At 37.3% G+C, this 21,651-nt stretch overlaps 1 protein-coding gene across 6 annotated transcripts in view; it reads right to left on the minus strand.

The window, feature by feature from the left end:
- The window catches only part of LDAH (lipid droplet associated hydrolase), a 99,155-nt gene that overhangs the window by 27,925 nt on the left and 49,579 nt on the right, over window positions 1–21,651 (minus strand). For all 6 annotated transcript variants that reach the window (XR_004255032.1, XM_032214256.1, XM_032214252.1 and 3 more), the window contains one exon: window positions 5,977–6,217. Coding sequence is in view for 5 of the 6 variants with exons in the window: in XM_032214256.1 (XP_032070147.1) it covers window positions 5,977–6,217 (241 nt within the window). In the remaining variant the exon portion in view is untranslated. The remainder of the gene's footprint in view (window positions 1–5,976; window positions 6,218–21,651) is intronic.

Here is a 21,651-nt window from a genome sequence, read left to right on the forward strand (position 1 = left end):
TTTTGTGCTTCCAAATAGTGGTAAGATACAATTTTTTCAGCAAATTATGGTTGGAGGAAAGCTGGTTATCTATCCCAGAACTATACTTAATACATTACAGGAAGCATAGCAGAAAGGACCTGAGTTTGCAAATCTTTTACGCATAAGAAATATTATGCAGAAAAGAATTAACGTGGTATTTGAAAGTGAAAATTAGAGCTACAGTAAGAAAAATGATATTTTTCTTTTCCCTTTTGTTTATACATCAAAATACTGGTCTTTGAAGAGTGGTAAAAGTATTATTGTTGTTGTTGTTGTTGTTGAAGTTCTTAATAGGCAAAAAACAAAACTAAGACTATGTAAGTCAGATGTTTAAGAATTATCTTTTATAAAGAAAGATGCTTTATTGCTGCTTTCTACGTCTAAGAGTCATGATAGCGCAGTGGTTAGAAGGCAGAATTGCAGGCAGAATCTACTGACTGCCAGGAGTTCAATCCTGACCGACTCAAGGTTGACTCATCCTTTCATCCTTTTTCAGATTGGTAAAATGAGGACCCAGATTGTTGGGGGCAATATGTTGACTCTGTAAATCACTTAAGAGAGGGCTGTAAAGCAACGTGAAACGATATATAAGTCTAAATAACTCTAACATCCTCATGTCTTGTTATACTCTTGATTCTTTCCCACAGTGAATGTAATATTTGAATAAAGAAATTTACTAGGCAAAAAAAATAAAATCATAAGAAAATTCTACTGGTAAGAAGCTATGTTGTTACTGAGACAGTTTACTTTTTAGTATTTACCTGATTTTTTTATTAATATTTAGTCCTCTATTTATGTCCACACCATACCATTTTCAGGACTTTTAGCTAAATACTGAATGGTATATCGGTGACCACCATGCTTTCTTTCCTGATTGCTGAAACTTCCTATGTACTTTGAAGCTTATGTTTTATTCTGCTGAAATTCTCCCATTAACAACAACATAACCAAGACTTTGCTTGAGGCCACACTTCTTCTAAATGGTGTTTTACTTTTTGAGTTTGATGGAAGGCGGGCTGGGCACTTAGTCTTGTTATAATTAGGTTTTCTAAATCTCATTTCCTTTTTAGAGGAGAGAAAACATATTGTTGTGAGTAAGGTCCGGACGTGGTAACGAATCCCTGGCAGGTTAGCTTGTGCTAGGAAACACATCATTTTAAAGGAAACGTTTACCTTCTCTTCTCATCATGGATTTTATTGCAATTACAGCAATGAGACAGAAACTATTGCCAAAGGTAACACATACACACTCACACAGACACAAACATACACTTTTAATGAGTTAGTTAATACAAACCTCCTGGAGAGGAGGAATAAATTCATTTACTGAACATTTCTGAACCATACCTAATGGGTTATTGAAGGGCAAATGGATATAATGTTTGTTCCAATTATATTTCACTGCACACTCACAGATTGGTAAAGCCAAGTTAAAATAGCCACGATTGCTGACCAAGATATTGTCAGTTACTGCTAATCTGAAGCAGATGGTACAGGACATGCCACTTCCTAGATTACTTACCTATACAGGAAGCCTAGGAGTTTGTTACTATATAAAACCCCTTTACTCTCACAGCCTTAATGTTTGTGGGCATTTCCTTTCAACTCACCCAACCACAATGATTCATTTCCAAGGAAGGCGACTCATTGAAATCAACGAATATTTAATTTTATTTAAAGGTTGCTAGTAAAGTCCAGCCAAATAAAACCAGTCATTCCCAAAAGGGTTTAATTACATAAAAAGGGGGAAGTTGTCAGAGGATCAAATCCCCAAGAGCTCTTTCTCTGATCATCGCATGATCAATGTTTTCTGTGCTTCCTTCCAGACAAGAGTCTGGCAAAGGTCCATTTAGCTGTGAAAGAACAAACACGAGAGTCCCACCATGTGAAGTTTCAAAATTATAATCCTTACAAAAATGATACCATATTGTCCAAAGAAATGAGGTATGGAATGTAAGATGGAAAGCCTCCCACTCTTTCATCTGTAAAAATGACATGGAACAAACCTGTTTGCCTCCATTATGTTCTCAATATTTCTTGTCCATCGCAGGTTTTATCCATGCAGACCTTGCTGCCCAGAATCTCTATTCTGTAGTTGACTAAACTGATACATACAATTAGATATAGGTAAAGTAAAGGTTCCCCTCATGCTAGTCATATGTGCTAGTCATTCCCGATGAGGGGCTCATCTCCGTTTCAAAGCCAAAGACGTCTCTGTGGTCATGTGGCCAGCATGACTAAACACCGAAAGGCGCACCGAAAACTGTTATCTTCCCGTCAAAGGTGGTTCCTATTTTTCTACTTGCATTTTTACATGGTTTCGAACTGCTAGGTTGGCAGAAGCTGGGACAAGTAATGGGAGCTCACTCCATTATGCAGCACTAGGGATTCGAATCACCAAACTGCTGACCTTTCTAATCAATGAGCTCAGCATCTTAGCCACTGAGCCACCGCGTCCCCTACAATTAGATATATCATTCACTACAATGTTGGAGATTTCTATTTGGCTAAAGAACCTATTTGTAAAGAATTCTTTGAAGAGTTCTTCAGAAAGCACTGAGATGAGTAGCAGAATAACAGAGTTGGGAGAGATCTTCTAATCTAACTCCCTGCTCAAGCAGGAGACACTTCACCATTCTGGACAAAGTGCCCAATCACTTCTTTAAAACTTCCAGTGATAAAACACCTACAATTTTTGGAGGGAAGCCCTTCCAGTATTTAACTGTTTTCACTGACAGGAAACTTTTCCCTAGTACAAGGTTAGATCTCTCCTTGATAAATTTCCATCTGCTATTTTTCGTCAAAGGTGCAAAATAGTCGTAGTTGCATCATACAATGTGTGGGAATGGGATTTCCCAATTCTTTTCTGGTCTTTTCTTTTGAAGGAGACAGATTCAGTTAAGCATTATTTTAAAGTTTACCACTCAATTATCATATCTTTCCACTTCAAAATAATGGGAACAGCACCATATATTTTCAAGAAGTGCACCTCTGAAATAGAGCAGCATTTGGAGGAATGGCTCTAAAGTTATAAAAAGGGGGCAAAAAGGTTTAAGATTTTAAAACAGAATGGGACAACAAGCACTGTTAAGGAAACATGAAATACATCTAAAAACTGTGTTTGGAGATGTTTGTTTGCTTTTGTAAATATGTTCTGAGTTGCACTTCTGATTAATTTCCTGTCAATGATGGAAGACTCTGATTCAGAAGAGATTTTTTATCAGCAGAATTGAGAAAGAGATGCTTTTCGGGAATGCCATTCAACTTTTACCTAAACCTAGCCGTTACTCCCTCTTAACTTCTCCTATAAGGACAGGGAGCCTCGGCAGCAATATAACAATAAGTAATAAGCACAGAGAACTGTTGGAGAATAACCTTCCAATATAGCCCATAGCAGATAGATAGATAGATAGATAGATAGATAGGTAGGTAGGTAGGTAGGTAGGTAGGTAGGTAGGTAGGTAGATAGATAGACAGACAGACAGACAGACAGACAGACAATACCGTGTTTTCCCCAAAATACAACATGTCCTGATAATAAGGCCATGCCACATTTTTTGGGTGGGCAAAAATGTAAGCCCTCCCCCTAAAATAAGCCCCCTGGACAACCCCCACTCCAGCCAGGCAGAGCGCCACTCACTGACCTTCGGTATCCCGAAGGCGCCAAGCCACAGGAACGGGGTGGGGGAACCAAAGGCTCACGTTGATTGGCGCCTTCAGGATACCGCTAGGTTGGTGAGCGGTGCTGTGCCCAACTGGAGAGGGGGTTTGCCGGGCGGTTGCTCTCTTGTGAGCGGGCTCCCGAAGAGCCGGGCACAGCCTCAGGGTCAAACGGCTGTGTTGCGCTGTTGCAGCAGCACTACACAACAGCCATGAGGTGATCATGCTCATGAGCAGCCACCCAGCAACCCCCCTTTCCAGTCAGGCACAGTGGCATTCACTGACCTAGTGGTATCACCAAGCTGCGTGAGCGCCTGTTCACCGTTCTCCGGCTCCTGTGGCTTGGCATCTTCAGAATGCCCTAGGTCAGTGAATGGGGCTCTGCATGGCTGGAGAGGGGGGTTGCACGAGGGGCTTTTCTGCCCCCCCCTCGTGCACCTCCCAGCCTCACGATGCCCTTGCCTAACTCTCCCTGCAGAACCAGGGTATCTATGCCGCCGCTGCATGGCTTTTTCTGCAGCTTCCAAAGCATGGAGGTAGGATGCTGAGTCTTCTGGAAGTTGCCACTCTATGAATATGCTCTATGGTTGTATGCTCTCGGAGTACGCTCTACCTCAGCTAGCCCACAACCATAGAGTGTACTCCCAGAGCAGTTGCAGTACAATGAAGGGATTACCCAATGTCAGAAGCATAGTGGGTGAAAGCTCAGAATATGAAGGAGGTCCTGTTAGTCAGGAGATTCCTTGAGAAGTATCCCCCAAAACCTGGGGCACAGTTTTCCAAACAATACTTGGACATCTAATTGGATAATGTGACCAGCACTAATGGGGGTGGAGGGAAAAACCCATTCTTTAACTATGTAAAAACAGTGGGAATTAGGTAGAGTTGATTTTGCATTCATATAGTGCTGAAATGATGTACTCAATAAAGTTTGGCATTATGAGATTGGATCATCTCAGTTTTGCTGGCTTGGTTGGGTTCATCAGCTGGAACCTTGACATTCAGATCAGTAAATAAAATCAAAGAGCCAATGTAGTTAAGGTGTTAAACTGGCACTAGGAGAATACATGTTCACTGTCATCAATAGATGCCCACTATGATTGAGGAGGACATGATGGCTCAGTGGTTAAAGACTCAGCTGCGGATCTCTGGAGTTTGGAAGCGGAAGAATAGGTTATGCTCGGAGTGCCACCCTTCAGGGAGAGCTGGGCCAGGGCATGGTGAGATTGGGAGGCACACCAGCTGGGGACGGAAAAAGTGCTTGCACAACCTCCCTTTCGAGCTGGGCAGAGCGCCATGCACTGATCTAAGAGTACCCAGAATGCGTCAAGCCATGGGAACTGGGGTCGAGGGCAGCGTACCACGTGACTTAGCGCCTTTGGGATATCACTGGATCCGTGAGTGGTGCTCTGCCTGGCTGGAAAGGGGGGTTGCCGGGTGACTGCTCGTAAGCGTGGTTACCTCATGGCTGGTATGTTGCGCTGCTGCGACAGCGCAACACAGCCGTTTGCCCCTGAGGCTGTACCTGGCTCTTTGTGCACCCGCTTGAAGAGAGCAGCCACTCGGCAACCCAAAACAATACCTCCCGATAATAAGACCCAATCAATATTTTGGGGGTCAAAAGAAAGTAAGACTCTGTCTTATTTTTGGGAAAACACGCTAGATAGATATAGATATAAATAGCTAGCTAGCTAGACAGACAGACAGACAGATAGATAGACGATAAATATAGATGATAGATAAATAGATAATGATTGATTGATAGATAGATAAACAATGATAGATAGATATAGATGATAGACAGACAGATAGACAGCATATCCCAGGATGCGACAACCGTACAAGTTCCAAACACTGCAGATCATTTCATATATTATAAACAACCAAAATGCTTTGGTAATTGATGGTATAAATAAATAAACAAACAACTTTTTTTCACCTATCCATTTTTGATTGTTGAGGGGTAAAGGCATTTTTACTTTGACTTATGCAATATTGTTAGAAACCGAAGAGCCAAACTTGTCATTACCATTCAAACCTTTAAAAATATTTCCCCCAAATTATTACTGAATACATTTTTTTTAAAAAAAAAATGATAGCTGCCTTTTATTTTGTATCCCCCCTTCCCCCATTTTTATGTAAGCCGCCCTGAGTCCCCTCAGGGAAAAGGGCGGCCTATAAATGTTAATAAACATTAAACATAAACATAACATGAGGACTGATTAATTAAAAAAAAACACGTTAGATAAGATAATTTAGAAGAGACAGTAAGTCTCATGTGCAGGTCCTACTCACCAATACAATCCATGTTAAGCATGTCCACAGATGTCATCACTAGAGTTTCATGAATCCGTTTCTGCCGAAACAGTGCAAAATGGGCAAAAAACCTTTTGACTCTTTCTGGTAAAAGGGTGAACAAAAATATAGGGATGTAGAGAATATAACGGAGCCAGCAGAACAGGGGAGTCAGGAGCTTGCCATTTGGGGTTTGTGCCATGCGTTCTATCGTAGGGAAGAGCAGGATGCTGCGGAGAATCTAAAAAGGCAGAAAAAGAAAACAAAAAGACTTGAACAAGGCATGGGAGAGAGAATTTTACATGTAATACACAATATGGACTATTGGAGCAGTTCTCCCTTTTCTACCCAGCATAATTCCTCTAAAATGAGCTGATGTATAGAGTATGAATCCGATGAACTCGATCCTTACAACTGTATCCTTAATTGGGAGAAAACACCACTGAATTCAGTAGGATTTTTATCTTAGTAGAAGTGAACAAAGGTAATCAACCTCTGGCCCCACACTGGTCGATAACAAAGGATCTAATTTTGAGTATGCTCCACTCTTTAGATTCAATGGATCAAAAAATTATTGGGGGGGGGGACCATTCTTTAAAAAGAATTTGCTAGTCTTCAGAGAAAAATGAAATGTGTACAAATCATTCTGTTCTCTTATTAAAATGCAGTACAGCCCTATATATACACATTCCAATGTAACATCTAATATTTTTTTTGAAAAAAGCTTTACTGCAAAAGTCTGTTTATGCTGTCTTCTTTTGCATCTGTACAGATTATGGAGCAGTCATTCTGATATGCACAAACATACAGATATGTCTGCAGAAATAAGGGCATGTCTATTCTATTGAACAATTTCTTTCCTGTCTCTGACCTAATAACTCAGATCTCAAGTTCTGGTCCTTTAATTGCTCATTTACAGAAGAAGCCTAATTTTTTTTTTAAAGTAGTATTTTCAATATTTCATTAGTAAACCCATAAGCTTTCCATTAAGGACTTATAGCTCAAAATGGGAACATAAAGGAAATGTTGCTAGGTTACCTGCCAATTCCACTGATAGGCAAAAACTTCCAAATTATTTAGAAAGAAATCAAAAATAGGACCACTTCCATTATTGTTCTACTTTCTGAGAGGGCCAAGGCTGTGCGAGGATACCTCATCTGACATAATTAAGAGCCAAATTACATAGGTTTCTCTAAGGAAGATTGTGCACAGGATGCTCAACTGATGTCTTGGGTTAGATTTTATGCTTTATAAATCCACACATTATTTCATGAAAATTAACCAGCACTTTTTGTTATATTTAGTGTTTCCACTGTTCTAATTATAGACCGGTTTAATTTATCTCTTATACGCTTTCTCTTGGAATTAAACCCAAAATTATGGCTGGTATCTAAGGACACGTACCTATGTTCAAATTGTTGTGAAAAAGTAGAAATCAAAATAGGACTGTGGTCTCCAAACATGTCTCCTGGGCTGGATACATCACACACTGACCATACCCACGCCCAGTTTAGTGAAGGGGGAAAAAGTCCCAATACGTCACGTGACACCGCCGTGAAGACGTGAGTTTGACACCCCTGGTCTAGACCATAAATATTGTTATTGATTAGGGAAATGATGGTTACAAAATCATGACCCTGTCAATGGTTCCTTAGGAAAAATGTGATTTATGCCAGAGAGTTACCCATTATAATCTAGTTTCCTTCCCCATTCTCCAAGGTGATTTTTCTCCTAGTAGATCAGCAATAGGAAACTTTAAATCATAAAGTTTAAGTCAAATGTGAAGAAATCTGCTCCATGTTTTCTTGGCTTCAACACTTAGAATATTTTATGGTGTACATATATCTTTCATCTCAAGAATTTTAAGGCAACTTATGGGACTGATGATGTAAGTTTTTTTAAAAAAGAATTCAGACCTTAATGATAGAGGAATAAATTGAACATATTGGAAAAAGCTGGTAAGATTCATATGTACTTAATTTCAAACCCCTTAATTTGGTTAAGACCCAGAACTCGGACCCTTGATACCTAAAGCTACATGAAATATTGTGGTAATAGTGTTTATTTGCATATTCAAGCTATGACTTTTATCAATGTGGAAATCCATGTCCCTTCGTGAACTAAATCTAATCTCAGGACATTTTTTTTAAGAAATCTTTATAATTTTAAGATATTGCACAGTAAATCATTCTTATCTTGCCTGTCCTCTTAAGGGGAAAGCTGATAGGCAATACCAAAGATAGTATGTTGAATTATATCTCCAAATTCTAGCATTTTTAAAAAAACCTTTAGAATAGTGGCTGAGGATTTTCTTTTGAGAATCCAGACATTATAGAAATTTACTTTGCCTAAATTTATTTCTTTGTTTTTCTCATATTTGAACTGCCCAACTCCCTGAGAGATTTCAGTTTCCTAACATATTTGAAATAAAAGACTGATCCAACTTAGTCCAACCTCTCTGTATCACCAACTGATGCTAAATTAGTTTGAGATTCCTATCTGAATATTTGTTAGTGACAAAAGTTATACTCATTTGGAATATCATTCAACAGGCAATATGTCAATTTGTACATAATTGGAATCCCTCTGAAAATACGGTAAGAATAATCCTGGAACTATTGTTATTGTGTAATGATAATGCTTTGAAGACAATCATTCAGGTGATATATGACCCTGTCATGTATAATAATAAAACTTTTTTTTTAACAGAAATCTAAGATTAGGGTCAAAATGGCCTCAGGAGTTTCCAATGATTTAATCAGGAGGAATTTCTGACAGGAATTCAGATTTCTGTTCTTTTGAGTATTTCTTGAATATTTCCACCAAAGTTAAATGTATAGAACAAACTGAGCATTTATCTTCCAACAAACTGGACTGGAGGTTGAATGTTTTAAACTGTGAAATGTATCACTTACTGGGAACAGTTTATTGTACTTCCTTTATGTTATCATTAATTGACAAATGTGGAGCATTTGGGATTCAGAAATTTTAAACAAAGTTAAACTGCAGGATGCACGCATTATTAAATTTAGTATGCTAATAGTTGCCATTGCCTTAAAATTCAGCAAACAAAAGTAAACATTCCCTGAAGATCAATGCCATTTCTGAATTTCCATGCAAGTTTGTTTTAGTATTTGTGCTCCAACATCTAACTAAACTTGGCTGATCTTAAAAACTAAACAGAGTTGAATCTCATTAGTATTTCAATGGAAACCATTAGGAAGTACCATTGTTGTAGGTTAACTAGACTAGAAATGGAAAGAAAGTAATCTATTTCCTAGTGTTGTCAAGACTACTGTCAGGAAGAATCCTGAAGTCACTGGGAACCATATTTGACTTGAATCAAACTTTGCCTCTTCAAGACATAGATTTCAACCACCACTTTAGAAAGAATGACCCTATTCAAGCACCTTATTTTGACTCTGTTCAATGACCCAATTTTGAGAGGGGGGACATATTCATGTAACATATATTAAAGAATATTGACAGTTTGATCCTTTGGCTTCTTAAGTTAATATTTTTTATCATATCAATCATGCTATCAAGGTTTCAAGGACATTTTAAAATTATTTTCCAGGCTTCATTCTTGAGGTTGGCAGGAGGCTTTGAGATATTAACAACCAGTAGATACACTACTCCAGTAATTCAGTTTTCAGGCATCGGCTCTTATGGGTGGGTGGGCGGGAGTAAAATGTCTGTAAGCCATGTCATATCATAGTTTAGGCAAGAAATGTTTTTGAAAGGATTTCTTCTATTAGCATAAAGAAAGAGAATTATATCTGAAGAGCTCTGTAAACCATCCAACATACACTGTGTTGGTTCTGGGTGAAGGAAAGGCATTATATATATATGTATTACATGGCAGTTTCATGTCATTATATTCTTTGAGATTCTGTTCTGTGAGACACCATAATATATGGCAGGACTGGCATGCCATTGGTATGTTTATTGGTGAAAAATAAATCCAGATTCTATTAAAGAAAACACAGGGAAAACCTTGGGTAGACTTATCGTATTATATTTTAGTTCAGTGTTTTTCACATATATTTATTATTGGCTTACTTTTTCCAAATATTTGCACTGGATTTTAGAATCATGTATGTAAAACTAACTCTAAATAACAGCTCAACAACAAAACAAAAGACAGATGAAGAAAAACATCAGGTAACAAAAGATTTCTTTCAATGCCAGTTACTTATAAGACTAGAAATGGCTTGAAAAAAAGAAAATGGAGAGGTATTTTTAAACTTGTGAGCAAGCTATTTATGCTTTAGTGTATTGAAAACCATAAAATTGAAAATTAAAATTTTATATCTTATCTAGATATAAATAATAATTTTAAAGTAAATTATTTTTATAAGATATACATTTTAATACATATTATTTATTTATAACTATAACTAGCATTCTGCAAACATACATAAATCTGGATTACCACTGAAACTTTTCACAGCATTTTAAGGATGCTTCAAATATGCCCAAAGTGAAATTGTTCATTACTGCATTCTATCATATTTATGTTTTGGTGTTTGCTAGAATCTCCAGCATCATCATTAAAGTAAAGGTAAAGGTTTCCCTCACACCTATGTGCTAGTTGTTCCCAACTCTATGGGGCAGTGCTGATCTTTGTTTCAAAGCCAAAGAGCTAGTGCTGTCTGAAGACATCTCCATGGTTATGTGGCCGGCATGACTAAATGCCGAAAGTGCACGGAATGCTGTTACCTTCCCACCAAGGGTGGTTCCTATTTTTTACACTTTCATTTTTACATGCTTTCGAACAGCTAGGTTGGCAGAAGCTGGGACAAGTAATGGAAGCTCACTCCAATACACAGCACTAGGGATTTGAACCACCGAACTGCCGACTTTTCTGATTGACAAACTTAGCATCTTAGCTGCTGAGCCACCACATCCCTTTTTACATTGACATTATACTGAAAATTCACTATTAAACACATTATTGTTTTACTTCTAGAGATGTTAATCATTAAAACTTTCTGGATCATCTTGGTATCAAATTTTAATTTTTTAATCTATTATTAATATATATTAAAAGTTTGGCTACATACATGAATCAGGACTTACTATGGTCTATGGAGGTTTTCAATCATCCAGGTCATGGTTATCCCAATGTGCTTTTTCCAAAAGGCAACAGGACTTTCTGGTTTTTTTCCTTTGAAAATGTTTTGTTTCTCTTCCAAGTTTGATGAGAAGCAAAACATCTTCAAATGCGGGGGAAAACCCCCCAAGAAAGTCCAGATGCATTTTGGAAAAAGCACCTTTGGGATAGGATTTCCTACATCTTTATATTTTTGTTAGCAAATATTTATTAATGTTCATCTCATTATATATAAAGCTTGTTACACATTATCTGGAAACTATAACAATAAAGCATGTACACTGAAACCACAACAATCTATTTTATGATTGCATAAATAATATATTTCTAGAATTCTACCCATAATAGTTGTATACATAGCTATAGCTGAGTTATTGCCCAAACGTAACTCCCCCAAACCATCATTTATATAATTGTTTCCCAGGTCAGAATTACTTTTTCATAAGCTCATCAGAAGATATATGAAAACTATCCAACCAAATTACATTTGACAGTGTGTTGAAGAAGTGAACTGGCCATTTGCGATATCTGCCTGCCTCTCTACCATAATTTTATATACTATGGTATCACACTGACATCTTGCTCGGTTCGACTGCACATTTTTATCAGTCAAACTGTCTCTTAGGAAATGGATAGAACCCCTATTTTACAATATTTCCATGTCAGAAGCATCAAAGTGTTTCCATAGGAAAGGATTTGCTGGTGTCATTACTGTTGCCTGGGGAACACCGAGTTGGGGTATCCTTTTGTGCCCCCATGAAGTTGTACACCAATGTTGTATCCATTTGGCTACTCGTGGTCACCCACTTTCAAACTGCTGGGTTGGCAGGAGATGGAATGTCTGACAGGAGCTCAGTCTGCCATGCGGGGCAGCAGTGGCTTTTGAATGCAAACTTGCCAATCGTCAGCCCAGTGTTCTAACCTTGTGACCCACTGCGTTCCAGAACCTCCATAACTGCAACTATTGGTTTAAAGATAGATGTCCGGAAACACAGAACTGGCAAAACCACACCTTACATTGTCACAAATTGCAGACAATTTAGAGAACTTAGTTTGCTGGCTCACACAATGGTGGTAACAGACCCGCCAGTGGTTGAGGGTCACTTCCATGCCTGAGGAAGAAATTATCTCGGAGCTTGTTTGCTTTTTGAAGAATAACTTGCTTTGAATTATTTGGGGATGTATGCAAAACAGTTAATGTAATCACCCTCAACTAAAAAGAATGCATGACTTGGATTCCATGCTCATTATGTAACTTGAAGTTTCCAATAAACTTCAGGCCCTGATCAGATCAGCCAGCAAAAACAGGAAGCAATCCATTATTTTGATAACTGATCCACTGTGATGACCCCTAGAAAGAAAAGCTTCCTCCAACTCCAATTCTTATAGCTGGAGAGCAGTGATCCATATTTTAAAAAAAGTGTGCATGTAAAATTAAGGTAATTTAGAGTCAGATAGCTTCGAGGAAGCAAAACAAGGGAGTTTTATAAGCAATCACAATAGTTCACTATGGACTGCCAACTTTTGAAGAAGAAATCTATGGAAGTCAAAACTGTGACAAACGTTATAGTGATTGTTCACGTTGCACTCAATCTTTATACATCACAAGCTTGGAAAGTAGAGAAACTTTTATCATGCAAGTGAAATCCACTTTTATTTTAAAGGATAATGATGCATCTAATCATAATGTACAATTTGCATTAATGAATTGTATTAATTACTTGTTTGTTTAAAGCCAGTGTGGGAAAATTTATATGAGTTGAGGGCCATATTACCGTATGGAAGGCCTTTTACTGCTGGCAGAAGATGGAGCCAAAGCAAAGAGAAGGTTGAAAATCACTTTTCTTTTTTAATTTTTTTTCTTTCTCTCTTTTGAGGCTCTGCAAACCATACACTAGCAGCTAATAGCCATGTGTGGCCTATAAGGTGCTCACCTATGGTTTAAAGCCTGCAGGAGTATATAGAACATATAATAATAGGGTTGAAGGCAGAGGTGGGTTCCTACCAGTTCGCACCTATTCGGTAGAACCTGTTCATCAAATCTACCGAACCGGTTAGAAGTGGTTCCACCAGTGGACCCGGAAAGCAGGCCACACCTACAGAAGAGGTTCCAATTTTTTTTGAAACCCACCACTGGCAAGGATCTTGTAACTTGACAGCTTTAAGACTTGGATACTTCAATGCCAGAGTTTCTGAATAGCTACTTGGACCGACCTAAGTACTAATTCATAATTTCATATCCGGTCAAATGGGCGGCAAGCCACTCCCATTCGGTCACATGGGTGGCAAGCCACTCCCACAAAGGAGGCCACACCCACAGAGTAGGTTCCAACAATTTTTGAAACCCACCACTGGTTGAAAGGGACTCTGGAGGTCTTCTAGGCCAACCCTCTGCTGAAGCAGGAGCCCTTATTCCGGACAAACGGCTGTCCAGTTTCTTCATGAAAGCCTCTAGTGATGGAGCACCAACAAGTTCCGCAGGCAAAGTATTCCTCTTCTCATTGTCATAACATTTCTCTTTACTTCTAAGTTGGATCTTTCTTTAATTATCTTCCACCTGTTATTTATTTTCCTCTCCTCAGGTGCTTTAGAGAGTAGGTCTACCCCTCCTCTTCTTTGTGACATCCCTCAAGTATTGGAAGACTGCTATTATAGTCCTTGAGCATATCACTTCTAGTGCTTGAATAGGGGATTGGATTAGAAGACTTCCAAGGTCCCTTCCAACCCTATCTTCCATCTACACCTGCAGACTTTAAACCATATATGCAAAATGCATTTTATTTCTTATGACAGCAGTGAGATGACCATTTATACTTCCTAGTGATATTCAACAAAAAGGGCCACCTATCAGTCAGGAGATTCAGTTGATTGGAGCCACCCACAGTTCAACAGAAAATGGGTGGCTCTATAAATATTATAAACAAACAAACAAAATCAAATTTAGAAACAGTCTACTCAGATCCAAGCAAAGCTACAAATAATTCTATCTGATATATTGGGATTCTAGTGTAAAATTGTAGCAGGCAATTTAGTTCTGTTTTAGTCTTGCACAGAAGCAACATACCCAGCATATTTTCCAGAAGAACACAATGAAATTTACAGGAAGACTAGATTAGAGCTTTATGAGGAAACTTTTCTGAAGAGAGAAAGCCTTCTAAAATCCACAGGAATTGTTCAGCTTTAGTATTTTATCTCCTGATCTTAAATGCCTGCAGCTTTGTTTATCTAATGTGATGACATCTGTAGCAATAAATTCCAGCATATCTATGTCAAATTCTAGGCAGATAGGAAAGGAAATGTTGTTCAAAGGGAACACGTATTTACAGTATAAGAGTAAAGATATCCCTTCCTGAATATGGTGAACCAGAATTTCACAGGGCAATATTAAAGTACACAGATTTACCTTTTTCACAACATCCATTTAAATTGCTTAAACCAATTCAAAATTTGGAGAAACAATGCATAAAAAAATTATTGATCACAAACTGTTAAGCAAGGTTGGCTAGTGCAACTTAGAAACCATTGTGAACCAGTCAGAATGAGGCACTGGTGACATTAAGACATAGACCTTTGCAGAATTGGTAAATAATCATTCCACACCAATTGCCCAATCTTTTCAGCCCTCCAGATCCTGGAAATGGATGCCCTAATTGCTAGGATCACTCTAGTTTGAAAACAGACCTATCAGTCACGGAAACCCAATATCCTCTCTTCCCCTTCAAATATAATTTAAGCAAAGGCAGCTTTCTGTTAAAAAAAGGAGAGAGGTCTGCATCATTTCTTATAATGGAAACAAAACATGTTTCAAAATAGCTGTTCTTAGTGTTCTAAGATTGAAATTTTGTTTTGTTTTGCTTTGGCGTGAAATGATGTCCAACTTGTATTCAAAACAAATTTCAGCTACTTTCAGTGGCACTTTTGGGAATGTTGTGATAGTACTAATTGGGCATTTATATTGTGGCTTTTGATTGGGCTAGTTTATAACAACTTACCCAATACAGCAATAGATGGGCTCATGATGTCCCTACTTCCATTAGCCTGGAGAAGATAAAAAGTAGACCATAATTAGTATTTTGCTGAGGCAAAATACTAATTACGGTAGTTAAACTCATGGTTTAGAACTGAAGAGAGCCATTGCTCTGCTACTAGAGACAGGTCTGGATTGCTACAACTAATCAAACAGCCACCAATTCTTCTGAGTTGCAAATGTAAAGACTACTATTAGGACCATTTGGATTGCTCTGCTGAGTTTTAGTGTGCATGTGAATTTTTTTTAACCATCTTGATGTTGAGTATCACAATGCAATTGCAAAGCTTTTCTGGTGTACAAAATTGGAATATTAGTATACTTTTGCTGCTATTGTCATGTTATGATATTATTTGTGTAATTTAGAGCTCTAGAGAAGTCCAGGAAAGAACTTAGCAGATGAGATGGTAATCTATACTAATTGCTACCTGCGATCTGAGCAATAGAAATAACAAGTAAAGGGATTACTTTTATTATTATTTTACTTAAAAAACTATAATCCCCACAGAAGATTACTAACTCTTATGGCCTGGAGTGAAAAAAAAAATACGGAAAAGTGTTGTCCCATGTTCCCCTTATTTTCCAAAGCTGGAACATTCAAAAATTTTTGAGTTAATTCAGATGGAACAAAGTTGAACAATTTCAAATTGTATTCTCTTGAAATAGAGCCAATGCAGTATTTTCCAGCAGAATTTTTCAGTAAAATTATTCTATTCCAAGCTTGAAGTAAAACATGTTTCCTGTTTGCTCATGCTGCTAATCTTTTGCATAGAGTTCTTGATATTAGGGCGAGGTCCTTTGGAATTACTATAATGCTGCCCATCCTGCCTTCAAATATTCTCTGATCTAAAATCCAGATCTGTATCAGGCCAAGATTACCACGGGCCAAAATAAGATTAAAATCACATCAATTACCTATGCTAATTGCGATCCAATTACCTAATCCAACCAGTCAACAATTTCACAAAGAACCACACTCAAACTAAAATGCCCCACAGTCATTACCACATAGCTCAAACTCCCCAGATTCACAAAACAGTAGGGATACAACTGATAAAGATTATTCACATACAAGCAGGTGTGCGTAATGGCAATTCACTGGAGGGTTGTTTCATCTACTATTAACCAACCAGCTGAGAGGAATAAATAAACTATCCATTTACCTAACTCCAGGATACCTTATGTATACATACTTTGCACCAAGTAATTATTTTCTCCATGAAAAAGTAAAGACAATATTTTATGTATTTCTCAGTGGATTCGTCCCACCTGAAGATATAATACAAATTAGATTTTGACTAAATGCATTCCTGCAGAACCAGCAGTTTTTGTACACAGCAGAGAGTATTTGAATTAGACTGAATGTAGGTTCAGTTCTTTTTTAATTGTTCTGGGACCAACAGTATTCTTCCCTTTGAGGTGCTTGTCTTGAGCAACAGTAAGAATTAAAATTTTCAATACGAAATGAGATGTCTTAAAATATATCTCCACTTAATTTTTTGAAATTAATAATGATAGGGAAGTAATATGATTGATATTCAGATTATTCAGATCTTTGTTTAAAAAAATGTCCTTCCACATCCAGGTTCTAATAGTTTAAAATAGCAATATACAAATTGTTCAGGAATTTTTTTTTAACACAGAGCTCAGATATAATTTCTTTCTAAGCATACGTGGAGCAAAGAGCTTTGCTCATATCACAGTTCCCATAATATATACTGTACTTGCCCAAGTATGCATCAAGACATTTACTTATATACATACATCATGAGCAAATCTGCTATATTTTTTCTTATTCAATTTGACACAAAGCATGCACCTATTCTCACTGGGGCCCATATATTATAATTCCTTCTACTAGATGGCTTCATTTTGATATGTGATGGGAGAAACTAACAGAATGATCTTATATACCTTAACTACACTTTTTCAATCCAGTTGTGTTGAAAAGTTGCATTTTCATCTGGGTTCATGCACTAGGCCTTCAAGACATGTGTATAAACAGCAAGTCATCCAAACATTACTTTGCCAAGGAGTGATCCAAAAGTTAATATCTTCAAAACATAGTCATCCAGTTGAAGAAATGTTGTTTGTTTTTCAAAAGCAATCGTGAAGTTTTCCATTAAAATGCAAAACACTTACTACTGTGAAGACAATCCAGGCCATTTTAAAAAATGCAATTCTTAGCTATTCTCAATCATCTACCCAACTGTTCCTCCCAAGTCGGTGTTTCTAGAAGATGCAACATTTAACTGTCTTTGAATTCTAAACCCTGCATAAGAGACAACTTTAGATTAGCTCATCTGGGATACCTTTAGGACACTATGATTCAGAAGACTTTGATCATTCCTTTGCTAATTTGTTTGCTAAAAGAAAAATATTTAGCAGAAAAGCAATTCTCTAGTACAACAGAAACAGAAAACTTTCCAATTCAGTATTAGTTTAAAAATTACTATGATTTATTTTACACAAAAAGTAACCCATTTGTTTGGACTTCCAGGGAAGAAATAGCAAACTAAAAACAGCTCTGCTAAAAGCAAGAAAAGATCATATGTTGCATTTTAAGAGAACATATGTTACTACAAATCATAGTTACTTATAAGGTACAGTTACAAGTTGTATTACTATGAAGCGAGAAATCTTTTACATATTTCTTTTTCTTTATCGTAATTTTTCTTTCTTTTCTATTTTTCGGCCTTTCCATTTAAAAAAAATAGTTTGTATTAGATTTTTAGTGTTGTACATATCTATTTTAATAAAAGTACTATAAAAATAACAACCTACTTGTTTAAAATGTATCCTTATTAATACATTTTCTACCTAACCTAAAGATATACTATATTTTCAATCTTGACATTTTATTCATTACCTTCTTTTACTAGTAAGTTATCTGTGTTATACAAGTGATACACATGCACATTAGGTAGGTAGTAAGGTAGCAGTGAGTACTGCCTGAGTAAGACAGGTGGGATACCTTTTTCCAGATATCCCCATTTCTTCTTCTTATACTCATTTTATTTCTCCTTACGTTCTCTTAGGCAGCCACCTTCTACAAATCAAAGTACAAGGCCGACTTGCTCCACATGCCCACCCCTTTAAAAGAGAGATAAAACATTGTGTAACCAGGAAAGAGACAGAAAACAGGCATCTTGCCCAGAAGGCTAAAAATACTACTCCATCAGTGTATAAACATCATGCTATCAACCTGCACCCAAAGGTATCCTTTTTCTATTGACAAAGAATCATCTGTCAAGGGAAGGAAATCCTTCTCTACTCTTGAAACATCCTCAAATCTCTTCTGAAGGATTGGAGGTTCTCTGTAAAAGAAAACTGGGAGCATGCATGGAATGATGCTGATGGAATAGAGGGGAAAATCCCATTGCTTAAGTGATGAATGTACATCCAATTATAGCATATATCCAAAGACCTGATGTACCGCTGCATTATTAAATTATCTTGCGCTGCTTTACAGGCAGATGTGCTAGTGAAATCTCTTAAAATGGGAATATCAACTGCTTATGCCCTTTGAACGCTTTCTAAAGCCTTTAATGTTAAAAGTCATTCTACTAAATACTTTCAAGAGCATACATCAGTTCATGCATAACTGAGATATATTCCAGGCAGGCAAAGCAACTCTGTTTATTTAAAGCATTTCTGAGTAGCCTTTGGAACTAGAAAAGGCCCACGGGTAAATTGCATCTTTAAAACTTAAAAGCATACTTAGCAAAATTAAGATCAGGAAAAACCCAGTCCTTTAAAAACCAGAGCTCAGAAGAAATATATTGAAAAATTACTTAAAAGCCTTGTGAAGCAAATAAGTTTTTACAGTCTGCCTTAAACTAAACAAAGAAACCCACTGTCATCAGATGAAGATCCAGGGCATCACAGAATGAAGAAACATTCTCAAGTTAAGACCATGATCTTTCAGAAGGAATATACCCTTTTCATAAATAAACAGAATCCGTGAACTTTCTGATGAATGTTCCTAAGTCTGTCTTTTCTCCTGCCTACTCAATAAAATGAGCTTCTGATCAAACTCTGTCAACTACTTTTGTGGAATTGAATATAAACTGCAGTACTGTTCAGTGGCATCGGCATGTTGAAGGCAAGTCATTCAGCGGTTCCTCTCCAGTGCTTCAGGACAGTAACAAAACTACAAAAGATAGATAAATGGAACCTTATGGGGCACTGCAGACAAAACAATGTCACTGAACAGCAGTCTCCCAGCACCACCTTCTGGAGACAACATGCCATAAATGACAAGAGTCATTGCTACCTAATGTATTCAGGTCTTGAAAGATAGGAGAATCAAGAGTTCCACATGGTTTAACAGGCTGGTATTATCCTGTCCTGGAACAGATCATTTGTCCAAATGAGTCTAGCCTTTTAGTCCCATATCCTACCCAGAAGCATCCCAAGGATGCTTTTCCAAAAGCATGTAAGAAGAACTGAAGAAGCTTCTTGGATGAGAAGCAAAATGTTTTCAAAGGAAAAAAAACACAAGGAAGCACAGTTGCACCTTTGGGACCATGACCATGACCTGGATGATTGAGAAGAATCCTGACAGACATCTACCCAGAAGTCTTCTATGCTGTAGCACCAGCCATCTGGAATACCATCTCTCCAAATGTTCAAAGTTCCAAATGGGCTTGCTTTAAAGATCTTGTCTTTTCCCCAGGTTCCACAAGGATTTAACTATGAGGATTAGATTATGGTTTATGTGATTTGTTTCCCAATTATGATAATATTTTATCTTTTTCTTTTTGGTTTAGTGTACTGTATTGTGGTTTTGTTTTTAATGTGTGAGCCAGCCAAAGTTCTGTTGAGTTGGGTGACCTATGATCTCCACATACATACATACCAGAGGTGGGTTGCTGCCGGTTTTACTACCGGTTCACAACCTGTGTGCAACGTGCATGCATTGTTCAATGTAAATTGTTCTTCGTGCATGTACGGAACAATTTACAGTGAACTGCGTATGCACAGTTACTAAAAACCAAAATGGTGGCGGCCCAGCAGCGGCAAGGCAACCAGTTCAGGGGCGTGGCAGGCCTGGGTTGCTGTCGGTTCTATGACCCAGGCCTGAATTCCACTACCGGTTCGAGTGAACCGAGCCGAAGCAGGAGCAACCCACCTGATACATACATACATGCATACATAAAAATGCATGCATGCATACATACACACATAACCCAGATTAAAACATCAATGTACTCCATGTTCAAGTATGTCTGGAATTATGAAGTCATACCCTTTCAATCAGCATGGATAAAATGTGTGTATTTAAGACTGCCCTAACATTGCATAAAGCCACAGGAAAATTCCTGTATTTAAAGAAGATAAAGTTCTACTTTCAAAAAGAATTATTCTGTTTCTTATCCAGACCATTGAACATTTTCATGTCATTAAAATATGCTTAATGTACAACTGAATATTGAAAATCTTGGATGAGATATTTGTCTGACATAGTATAGGGTCTTCTCCTTGGTCAAGGGGTTGGTCTAAAAAATCTCCAAGTCCCTTCCAACTCTGTTATTCTGTTTTTTTTTTAATTTTCTTTTTTTTTAAAAAAATAGTTTTTATTAAACATTTTTACCCTTAAAAACAGGAAAATGAAAAAGAAAAGAAAAAACAAGACAAGCATAACAATATACAGAACATATTATATGTACATACACACATACATATATTATATTGCATATAAGTTATACAGCCTTCTGTAAACATGCATACATGTTTAGTCTTTTTAGTTCTCCATTCTCCATTGTTTCCCATCGGTTTTAATCTCTGTAATAATGTAATGACAGTTGTATTAACAATTATAATGATATTAATTGTTCTATCACCAATGTATTTACATTGGGATCAATGCTTTAAGTTTGATAGTAATTAGTAATTTTGGTTACTAATTACCAACTCTGTTATTTTGTTAATTCCATTGGGAGCGTCTTTGCTTCTCAGGCATATTGCACTGAACATTATCAGTTTCATTTTTCTTGGCCATCAGAAAATGTACCCATGAGTGACATTCGCCAAATTGTAATGGACGGACGGACGGACACACACACACCTGTCCTGATTTCATCAAGATGTTTCTTTTCGGCTCCCAAAGTGCTTTATCATTGCTTTAGTTGATATTCAGAAATACTGTTTTGCCTTTGGTCAATGTTTGCAGATATGGGCTATATAACCTACAGATTTTCCTAAGAAAATCCTACACTAAATTCCTCTTTTCCCCTCTGCAATAAAATTTTACCTTTCAATGAATACAGTGCTTCAGTAAATGCCAAAGCAACTTTTGAAGATTCCAACTTAAGCACCTGTAAGAAACATTTTAATGCTCTTTGCCATTGCTTAATGGAAAGGCAAACATACTTTCATTAACATGAAGGTAAATACAATGATCTTATAGACTTCCACATGTAGGAGAAGGGAATATTGTAGGATGTCTAAACTAATACACCCTGACCTAGCTTAGATGATTTCCATTTAAAATTAGATGTTGGAATTAAAGTTCTGGAATGCTCAACCC

This window comes from Thamnophis elegans, chromosome 3 (genome assembly GCF_009769535.1).
Source record: "Thamnophis elegans isolate rThaEle1 chromosome 3, rThaEle1.pri, whole genome shotgun sequence".
NCBI lineage: Eukaryota > Metazoa > Chordata > Lepidosauria > Squamata > Colubridae > Thamnophis > Thamnophis elegans.